The 10,834-nt window shown below is 44.0% G+C and overlaps 1 protein-coding gene across 2 annotated transcripts; it reads right to left on the minus strand.

The window, feature by feature from the left end:
- Window positions 1-10,124, minus strand: Mllt11 (MLLT11 transcription factor 7 cofactor). Of its 2 annotated transcripts, none has more exons than XM_042681935.1 (2): window positions 9,844-10,124; window positions 1-1,451 (listed from the first exon to the last, which is right to left on the minus strand). In XM_042681935.1, the coding sequence occupies exon 2, from the start codon at window positions 1,447-1,449 to the stop codon at window positions 1,177-1,179; it is 273 nt and encodes a 90-aa protein (XP_042537869.1). In that variant the 5' UTR covers window positions 1,450-1,451; window positions 9,844-10,124; the 3' UTR covers window positions 1-1,176. The 2 variants fall into 2 exon arrangements, with proteins under 2 accessions (XP_042537869.1, XP_042537868.1); XM_042681934.1 differs by having other exon boundaries at window positions 1-1,455.
- Window positions 10,125-10,834: the final 710 nt, after the last annotated feature.

The following is a 10,834-nucleotide window of genomic DNA, read 5'->3' on the forward strand; positions in this document are numbered from 1 at the left end:
CTTTAACTATGTTAATCTTAAATTGAACTCACTTTTTGTTACCTACCTGTTCAACTTGAAATGCACCATATAATGTATAAATGCTATTCAAATTGTTCTCCCTCAAAGCTGAATATTAGAAAGATAAATGTATATGCTATGTGTGTGTGTAGTCAGGAGCAATTTCTGGGTGTGTACTGTTTCCCTGTGGGAAGAGAGAGGCAACAAATCCAGCCTTGGGATTTAATGTCTTTATTAAATAAATGAGTAAATGGCAGCACAAATCAGCAGCAATATTTTGGAAGGGGAGGGGAAACAAGGTATAGGGCCTGAGACCCATTGATCAGTATTATATATTGAAAATTCAGGGAGAGGTGGGGAGACATATTAAAGACCAAACCCTCTGTTACATGACTGAGTCAAAACTTTACAAATTGTTCTAATGGAAGGGTAACTTTTTAACAATTAAAATATTTTTCCTCAGCTCTAGATTTCAGCACAGAGATAAGGGCAAAGTTGTAAAGTAAGTAAGCTAAGTTCTCTCGAGAAAGTACTTCAGTATTTCTGAAATGTTTCAATATTTTCCCCTAGTTTCATTTTCCATGATGTATTTTTTCCTCCATTTTTATTAAACTCTCCTCAAATTTTTTTTGGAATAGACTGTATTGTATGAAGGAGCAGACTCAAAAAAGCAAGAGTCTTATTACCTTAATATTTTAGAAATCCTATTTGTTTTGTAGCAAATATCTGGAAACTTCCACATTTTCACCCTTGAGGAAATATTTATTGGCCTAGAGCAGGAATTAGGAAGATGTGAGTAATCTTTGACGCTGACTAAAATGGAATGAAATAACCCTCCATTTTTCTCTATTATACTACTCTTTAGTCCCCACCTTCTCCATAAACTCTGTTTTTCTGGGATTAATAATCCTGGAGTTTGGAGTGTGAGGAATCCCTGTTATCAACTACTCCATTGGTTGAACCTTATACATTGTGAAGGCCTTTGAGAGAATTTGAGTACACAGATCATTCAGTAAATAAATAAATGAATAAATAAATAAATAAATATAGAGATACAATTCAACTGGCAAATTCATCAGCACCACCAACACAATAGAGAAAAGAGAACAAGATTGAAATGGGAAAGGACTTCAAAGGGAAGACAATAAAGGTAAGATCATGGGAGAGGTCTTAGCCTTAGAGCAAGTCCAAATCAAAGGAGTGGATGCTGGCAATGGGAGCTCTCCAGAAGTTGAAGGTGCTGTATTCAAGGAGACTATCACCTTCAGGGTTTTTCTCCTGATCTGCTGCAGTTGCTTGTCCGGTTACTTTGCCAGGGCCGCTGTCTTTGATCTTGTAGGTAGATGTATCGGAGAGACCCAGGTCCTCCAACTCTGACAGATCCAGTTCTGGGATGGGCATCCTCCAGAAAAGAAAGGAGCTGTATTGGCTGCTCACAGGATCCCTCATAGCTTCCTAGGAAGAAACCGCTTGTTTTTCTTATTGATAAAACTCCCTGGTCTTTCCATACTCAAATTCCACATCCCCAGCTGGGCACTGGTGGCTTACACCTGTGATCTTAGCTACTCAGAAGGCTGAGATCTGAGGATTGTGATTTGAAGCCAGCCTGGACAGGAAAGTCCACGAGCCTCTAATCTTCAATTAAACACCAAATAGTCAGAAATGGAGCTGTGATTCAAAGTGATAGAGTGCTTGCTAAGCACCTAGGCCCTGAGTTCAAGTCCCAGGACTGGCACATATACAAAAAGTTTCCAGGGGCTGGGAAGGTGGCTCAGTGGTAGAGCGATTACCTTGCATGCATGAGGCCCTGGGTTCGATTCCTCAGCACCACATAAGAAAAAAGAAAAAAGCCGGAAGTGGTGCTGTGGCTCAAGTGGTAGAGCGCTAGCCTTGAGCTGAAGAGCTAAGGGACAGCGTCCAGGCCCAGAGTTCAGGCCCCACGACCGGACCCAAAAAAAAAAAAAAAAAAAAGTTTCCACACTCCCCACTTACCTCTATAAGTAATCCAAGATCCTCAAACAGGAACTTTTCTTCTATTATTTTCTATCATTTCCTAATTTTTCCTATATTGGTATGATTTATTTACTGACTACTGGATTGTTTATCTTGGATCTGATTTTTAAGTTCTAAAATCTGTTTCCTCTCTTCCTAGCAATAGTACAGCGTCTACTAATTGTACTTATGCTCATTGTCTGGTTCAACTCCTCCACTCTTCTACCTTAAAATACTTCCCAATTTTTTTTTTGGGTGGGGTCCAGTTGTGGGGCCTGAACTCTGGGCCTGGGCACTGTCCCTCAGCTCTTCAGCTCAAGGCTAGCGCTCTACCACTTGAGCCACAGCGTCACTTCTGGCTTTTTTCTTTTTGCTTATGTGGTGCTGAGGAATCGAACCCAGAGCCTCATGCATGCAAGGGGAGTGCTCTACCACTGAGCCACCTTCCCAGCCCTACTTCCCAATTTTTTAAGGCTCCATTCAGGTCCTTAGAGAAATCTCTATCTAACTCTTGATATTTACAAGTAACTTTTTGGTTTTTGGTTTTTTGCAGGTCCTGGGGCTTCAACTTGGCTTGTGTGCTGTCCCTGAGCCTCTTTGTGTTCAAGGCTAGCGCTCTACCACTTGAGCCACAGCACCATTTCCAGCTTCTGAGTAGTTTATTGGAGATAAGAGTTTCAGGACTTTCCTGCCCATGCTGGCTTGAACTGGGATCCTCAGATCTCAGCCTTCTGAGTAGTTAGGATTACAGGCATGAGCTACCAGCACTCAGCTACAAATAATTTTTTTCAGGTGGCACAATGTTCAAACCAAGGGCCTTGCTCTATCACTACACAAGGCTTCTATAACATTCTGCTTTGTATTTTCCTTCTTCTTCTTTTTTTTTTTTTTTGGGTCCGGTCGTGGGGCCTGAACTCTGGGCCTGGGCACTGTCCCTCAGCTCTTCAGGTCAAGGAGGCTAGTGCTCTACCACTTGAGCCACAGCGCCACTTCCGGCTTTTTTCTTATGTGGTGCTGAGGAATCGAACCCAGGGCCTTGAGCATGCAAGGCAAGCGCTCTACCACTGAGCCACCTTCCCAGCCCCCTTTATTTTCCTTCTTCTAAACCCTACTATTAACTCATCTCTTCCAGAACAGCTTCCATTAACTTACTCAGCTCTGTCTATTCTACTCCCCCCTGCATCTCCCTCCTCTGGAGAGTTTTACCTGACTTCATTTATGATTACAGATAATCGTTGTGTGTTTATAGGATGGTCTTATCTCCTTGAATAGATTAAAAGTTTCCCTGAGGGTAAACTTTCCCAGTTTATTTTCTGAGTACTACAGGTGCTAGACTTGGCAGAAAACGACATTCAAGGCTGCTGATTAATTTTCCTTCACTATTTAAGACCATAAATACTTTGCCAACTCTCACCTATTACTTACTACACAGCAAAGTCTTGGTTTCTCTGTAAACTACTTTCTTCTTTTTTTTTTCTTTTTGCCAGTCATGGCAAAACTCAGGACCTGGGCACTGTCCCTGAGCTTCTTTTTGTAAAATAAAAAGGGGGGCTGGGAAGGTGGCTCAGTGGTAGAGCGCTTGCTTTGCATGCCTGAGGCCCTGGGTTTGATTCCTCAGCACCACATAAGCAAAAAGAAAAAAGCCGGAAGTGGTGCAATGGCTCAAATGGTAGAGCGCTAGCCTTGAGCTGAAGAGCTGAGGGACAGTGCCCAGGCCCAGAGTTCAGACCCCACGACCGGACCCAAAAAAAAAAAAAAAAAAAAGAAAAGGTGATAGAACTACGTAACATTAAAATATGGAAAAATAAAACCAGGTGCCAGTGGCTCCACTTCTGGCTTTTTCTGTTTATGTGATACTGAGGAATGGAACCCCAGGGCTTCATGCATACTAGGTAAGCACTCTACCACTAAGTCACATTCCCAGCCTGTAAACTGCTTTCTTTCAGAGCAAAATCCAGTGCAAGAAAAAATTTTCTGGGCTGGGAAGGTGGCTCAGTGGTAGAGCATTTGCCTTGCATGCATGAGGCCCTGGGTTCGATTCCTCAGTACCACATAAACAAAAAGAAAAAAGCTGGAAGTGGTGCTGTGGCTCAAGTGGTAGAGCACTAGCCTTGAGCTGAAGAGCTGAGGGACAGCATCCAGGCCCAGAGTTCAGGCCCCACGACCGGACCAAAAAAAAAAAAAAAATTTTTTTCTATGTTACTATAGGTTCTTTTATCCTAGTGCTAGAGTATCCCTAGCAACTTAACTGGAAATATTACTACTGAGCCACCTTCCCAGCCCAGACTGGAAATATTACTTAAGGAAGTAAAGTTTAGATTGGAAGAAAATATTGTAACAAAATTAGATATTTTCTACAATGCTTGATAAGAAATGTACTCATTATCTTGCCCATGTAATTGTAACTCCTCTGTACAGTATTTTCACAATAAAAAAAATAAATAAAAATTAAAAAAAAAATAGATATTTTTCCTTTTTGTTATTGTTGTTGTTGTTGTTGGTTTGGGAGCTTAAACTCTGGACCTGGGCTCTGTCTCTCAGCTCTTCAGCTCAAGGGTAGCACTCTACACTTGAGACACAATGCTACTTCTGGGGTCTTTTTGGTGGTTTATTGGAGAGTTTCACAGTCTCTCCTGCATGGGCTGTCTTTGAACCTAGATTCTCAGATCTCAGCCTCCTAAGTAGTTAGGATTATAGGAGTAAGCCACCATCACCCTGCCCTGAGCAACTTTTCCTTAAGACTAGGACTCTCCCATTTTGAGCTACAATACCTATGATTAATTGGAGATAAGAGTCAAGGATTTTCCTGCCCAGGCTGTCTTTGAACTGTGATCCTCAGATCTCAGCCTCCTGAGTAGCTAGGCATAAGCCACTGGCACCTGGTTTTATTTTTCCATATTTTAATGTTATGTAGTTCTATCACCTTTTCTTTTTTTTTTTTTTTTTTTTTGGGTCCGGTCGTGGGGTCTGAACTCTGGGCCTGGGCACTGTCCCTCAGCTCTTCAGCTCAAGGCTAGCGCTCTACCATTTGAGCCATTGCACCACTTCCGGCTTTTTTCTTTTTGCTTATGTGGTGCTGAGGAATCAAACCCAGGGCCTCAGGCATGCAAGGCAAGCGCTCTACCACTGAGCCACCTTCCCAGCCCCCCTTTTTATTTTACAAAGTATTTTTGTCCATGTATTTTATTTTATTTTGGGGGGGGGGTCTGATCGTGGGGCCTGAACTCTGGGCCTGGGCGCTGTCCCTCAGCTCTTCAGCTCAAGGCTAGTGCTCTACCACTTGAGCCACAGCACCACTTCCAGCTTTTTTCTTTTTGTTTATGTGGTGCTGAGGAATCGAACCCAAGGCCTCAGGTATGCAAGGCAAGCGCTCTACCACTGAGCCACCTTCCCAGCCCTATCACCTTTTCTGTTCATCCTATCTGTGCCCTGCCTGATGTCCTATGACTACTATAGCTCCGTGGAGCTTCCACCCTGTTGCTTACTAGCCAAGGAAAGGGGTAAGAAGCTTTAGTTGAAATGTTCCCAAAGGAGCAGAAAGAACATTCTGCTGCCTCCAAAAATAGAACCCTAAGTTTGAAAAAGCTTTTTCTCCAGCACACTCCATGGGCTCTCACCAAGCCTAAGACGTCTAAATAGTGGCCTTAAGTAGGTTCCAAAATGCTTCCATATAATGTGAAATGTCTGTTTATAAGTAGGAAAAGAAATCCTTTAATTTAGAACACAACACAATGAGCTGCAAGAGTGTAGAGGTTTTAGGGGTGCTAGGTGGGTAGACTAGATTTACTTATTTATTTACAGGATCTACACCTAAAAAAGTTAGGCAAGGGCTGGGAAGGTGGCTCAGTGGTAGAGCGCTTGCCTTGCATACCTGAGGCCCTGGGTTCGATTCCTCAGCACCACATAAGAAAAAAGCCGGAAGTGGCGCTGTGGCTCAAGTGGTAGAGCGCTAGCTTTGAGCTGAAGAGCTGAGGGACAGCGCCCAGGCCCAGAGTTCAGGCCCCACAACTGGACCCCCTCCCAAAAAAAAAAAAAAAAAAGTTAGGCAAGCCAGCCTTGAGTTTGTGATTCTCCTGCCTCAGCCTTCCAAGTAGGATTAAAGGATGTGTCACCAGAATCCTAGTTGCCTGTGTGGTAATGCATGCCTATAATCCCAGTAATTGGGAAGCAAAGGGAGAAGGCTAATAAGGGCTACATGTCGAGTTCCAGCCCAGCCAATGTCCCATAGCAAGACCCTTTCCCAAAGAACAAAACAAACCAGGTGCTAGTGGTTCAAGACTGTAATCCTAGCTGCTCAAAAGGGCTAAGATTTGAGGATTAGGGTTTATAGCTATCCCAGGCAGTAAAGTCCTTAAGACTCTTATTTCCAGTTAATCACCAAAAAGCTGGAATTGGAGCTGTGACTCAATTAACATAACACTAGCCTGGAGTGAGAGAGGTAAGGGACAGGCCCTGAGTTCAAGCCCAAGCACCAGCACAAAAACAAAACAAAAACCACATTCTGAATTGCTGAGTTAGGTATGGTGACACAGCCTGTACTCCCAGCAATCAGGAGGGAGGCTGAAGTGAGAAGAGCATGTTTAAAGCCAGGTTGGGCTACATAGCTTGTCTAAAAAAAAAAAAAACACATAGTTTCAAACTCCAAAATAAACCCTGGGAACTGATCATTACTCAGCAGACAAGCTCTTAAAAGGAAAGTGATTCAGGACGGGGGAGTAGGTTGGAAAGGTGAGATCATCCTATGACACTCATCTCTGATCATCTCCACAGTAATTTGCAGAGACATGAGCATAGAAAGTGAGCAAAAAGAAAAAGGTTATACCTATTAATCAACCAATGCCAATTTTGAACTGGGAGTACAGAGATCCTAAAAAGTAGGCTTTAGGAACAAACAGTGGATTCTATTGGGATTGTTTACTATATTTGTTTTTTCCCCTAGTTATCTGGCTTTTGTTGTTGTTGTTGTTTGTGGGGCTTGAACTCTGGGCCTGTGCACTGTCCCTCAGCTCTTCAGCTCAAGCCAGTGCTCTACCACTTGAACCACAGCACCAGTTCCAGTTTTTTGGTGGTTAATTGGAGATGAGTCTTTCAGGGATTGGAAGGTAGCTCAGGCTGGGAAGGTGGCTCAGTGGTAGAGTGCTTACCTCGCATACATGAGGCCCTGGGTTTGATTCCTCAGCACCACATAAGCAGAAAAAGCCTGACGTGGCACTGTGACTCCAGTGGTAAAGCACTAGCCTACCCAGAGTTCAAGCCCAGTGTTCAAGCCGCACAGCACGATTGACAAAAAAGAAAAAGAAAAAAGAAAAAAAAAGTCTTTCCTGCCCGGGCTGGCTTTGAACTGCAATCTTCAGATCTCAGCTTCCTAAGTAGGTAGGATTACAGGCGTGAGCCACAGGCACCCAGCTCATAATTTTTTTTTTTTTGTAGGTCGTGGGGTTTGAACTCTGTGCCTGGACACTGTCCCTCAGCTCTTCAGCTCAAGGCAAAGGCTCTATCACTTGAGACACAGCGCCACTTCCAGTTTTCTGGTTGTTTATTGGAGATAAGTCTCAAGGACTTTGCTGCCGGGGCTGGCTGTGAACCGTGATCCTCAGATCTCAGCCGCCTGAGTAGCTAGGATTACAGGCGTGAACCACTGGCGCCCAGCCGGGCTCTTAAGTCTTAATATAGTCCTGCTTGTATTATATACAATTGCATACAGCTTTATATAACCCTACATCTGTATTCTCAAAACTTATGATTATTCCTGTGTAGGAAAAATGTGAAGGGCAGTATAGACTAAGCTAGAATTTGAGAAAAGTGAAAAGACCTTTTGAACAAACTCCTTTTCTTAAAATTATAGTATATATAAAAATTGTCTGAACAGTCTGAGTATTTGGTAGAGGTTTTTGTTTTTGTTTTTTTGCCAGTTCTGGGGCTTGAACTCTGGGTCTGGGTACTTACTGTCTCTGAGCTTTCTTTTGGTCAAGGCTAGCACTCTACCCTTGAGCCACAGTGCCACTTCTGGCTTTTTCCGTTTATGTGGTACTGAGGAATCAAATCTAGGGCTTCATGTACACTAGGCAAGCACTTTACTGCTAAGCCACATTCCCAGCCCTGGTAGCGCTATCTTGCAGTTTAATTAAAAAAAAAAGGGGGGGGGCTGGGAAGGTGGCTCAGTGGTAAAGTGCTTGCCTTGCATGCTTGAGGCCCTGGGTTCAATTCCCCAGCACCACATAAGCAAAAAGAAAAAAAGCCGGAAGTGGCGCTGTGGCTCAACTGGAAGAGTGCTAGCCTTGAGCTGAACTGCTGAGGGACAGCACCCAGGCCCAGAGTTCAGACCCCATGACCAGACCCAAAAAAAAAAAAAGCTTACAGCTAGGTGAACTGGCACACACCTGTAATCCTGAGGAAGGAGGATAATGAATTAAGAGAACAGGATGGCTATATAAGGGGCCCCTATCTCAAAAGAATAAAAAAATAAAACTAAATAAGGCTAAAGGAAATTCTGTGAAACATAATGCAAAAAGACTAAAATCTCTAGCTATGTCATGGACCCAGAGACATGGAATGAATACATGGTAGACACCCAAGCATATGTGGCATTAAAATTAAGAATATAATGTAAGGAAGTGGCGCTGTGGCTCAAGTGGTAGAGCACTTGCTTTGAGCTGAAGAGCTGAGGGGCAGCGCCCAAGCCCAGAGTTCAAGCCCCACGACCGACAAAACAAACAACCAAAAAGAATATAATGTAAGACAACACAGAAAACTGAAGCTTAAATACCAAAGGTTATTTATTAAAAAAGACAGTAGTAATGAAAACATTAATCCCTAAGTCCTCCAGTTTTGTAAAAGCAACCTTTGCAGCTCACTTCCCTTTCCCAATATTCTCCACCATGCATGATCTCATCTTTCTATTAGTTTTGACAGTGTCTTGTTCCATGGTATATATGCCCAATGAATCTTCCCAATATCCTTCAATTTAGTGGGGTATTTTAGACAAAGGTAATTTCTAAACAGTCTATTCTTAAGAGCTATTAATACATATATACATATTAAAAGGACATACTTTCTCTGAACCATATAGACATGGTCAAATACCCTTTGTCCAGATCCTTGGTGGGCCTTCAAGGCCTAGTCCACACAGCCTTGCTGTGTCATGCTGCCACCATAGGAGCGAGGGTGGAGAGGAATGGAAGCTCTCGGATCTCACGTGCCTCTTCTGAGCTTGGATTTTGCTACTAGCCACAACCTTCCCCCAGTTTTTTTCATAGCTGCAAACCCTCCGGCTATACTGATTTCAATACAAGATGAGACTTTTCTCTGACACACAGGTCCCCACTTTTCCTACCTCAAACTGCCTGGGAAAATTTGCGATGGGAAGGATCTATTAAAAATAAAGGTCAGGATTACTCTTAATAATAACCCATACCCCACCCACCCAAATTCTCTCAGAGACAAATAGAACACTGTTGGGTGAGGTGTGTGTGTGGGGGGGAGATATAGGGAAGTAGAGGTTAGAGAGATTATAGGAGTAGAGATTCCACGAGCAACTGGCAGAAAAAAAAATTATAGCTTGAAAAGAAAGATATAACTGGAGTGAAGAAATTAAATACACAGGACAAAAAATTATAGGAAAATGGATACTTGAAATAAGGAGGTAGGTGTCGGGATGTAATCACCTGAAAATTGCTAGAAATTAATGCCTAGGTACATGATAACAAGGCATGGATAGAGATCTTAGTCAAGAGATCTAAATCGGTGAATACTATTGTTCACAGCGCCCCCTTGTCTCTTCTTGAACACTTCCCCCACCCCAATCTTATCTGGGGGGTCTTCAGTCAGATCCCCCTTCCTCAATTTATTTACCTGTTATCAATGAATTACTAGCGAGTTCCAAAGATGGAGAGGATGCCTCAGAGGCTCCGGGGTCGGGCGCTGGGCTGGAGAAGGAGGAAGCTGGTAGGGGCTTTGCCGGCTTTGTCTCCTCGCTCCTCCCTTCAGTGACAGAGTCTGCAGCTCCGTCTCCCCCTGCAATGCAGCCCCTCCTAAGAAGGGCGGGAGGACTCCCCGCCCGCTCCCAGCCTGACTCGGCTAATTCAAATGATAGGTTCCAGAACACTTTGGGGAGGGAGGGGCGCCGAAAGCATCTCCACCGGCTTATTGGTCTACACCATTCTTCCTGGGCCTCTCCAGCATCCTCATGCTGACGGTAGTGTGTGTGTGTGTGTGTGTGTGTGTGTGTGTGTGTGTGTGCAATGAATGAGCAGTTAATTGTCCTCTGATTTACATCTGTGGATTAAAAACCTCCACTGTGTGTGTGTGTGTGTGTGTGTGTGTGTGTGGTGTGTGCAATGAATGAGCAGTTAATTGTCCTCTGATTTACATCTGTGGATTAAAAACCTCCACTGTGTGTGTGTGTGTGTGTGTGTGTGTGTGTGTGTGTGTGTGGTGTGTGCAATGAATGAGCAGTTAATTGTCCTCTGATTTACATCTGTGGATTAAAAACCTCCACTGGACCACAATGGACTGCAGGAATGTCCCGTTCTTCATAACATTTTAGGTTACCAGATGGTTCTCAGATTAAGAAAAATCGCCCCCCCCTCATCCTTACTCCCTTGCCACCCCCCGCCCCCCTCTTCTCCACCCTTGCAATGGGTCAGTAAACCTAGTCTCATTCCATTTGGGGCACAGCACAAAAGACTGGGGGGCTGGGGTGGGGGGCTTCGGCAGATCTCTGGATTCTGCTGGGGGGCGGGGGGGAAGGACTTGATTTCGGGGCTGCACAGGGTTTCGCCCCGCAGGGCTTGGCGCGGGACTCCAGGGAGCCCAAGCCCGGGTCCAGGCCTTCCCGGAGTTG

This window comes from Dipodomys spectabilis, unplaced genomic scaffold (genome assembly GCF_019054845.1).
Source record: "Dipodomys spectabilis isolate Male_0828 unplaced genomic scaffold, ASM1905484v1 ptg000069l, whole genome shotgun sequence".
NCBI lineage: Eukaryota > Metazoa > Chordata > Mammalia > Rodentia > Heteromyidae > Dipodomys > Dipodomys spectabilis.

Bases quoted from the DNA above. Each gene is read 5' to 3' on its own strand.
- Mllt11 (XM_042681935.1), bottom strand. From the start codon at position 1,449: ATGAGGGATCCTGTGAGCAGCCAATACAGCTCCTTTCTTTTCTGGAGG.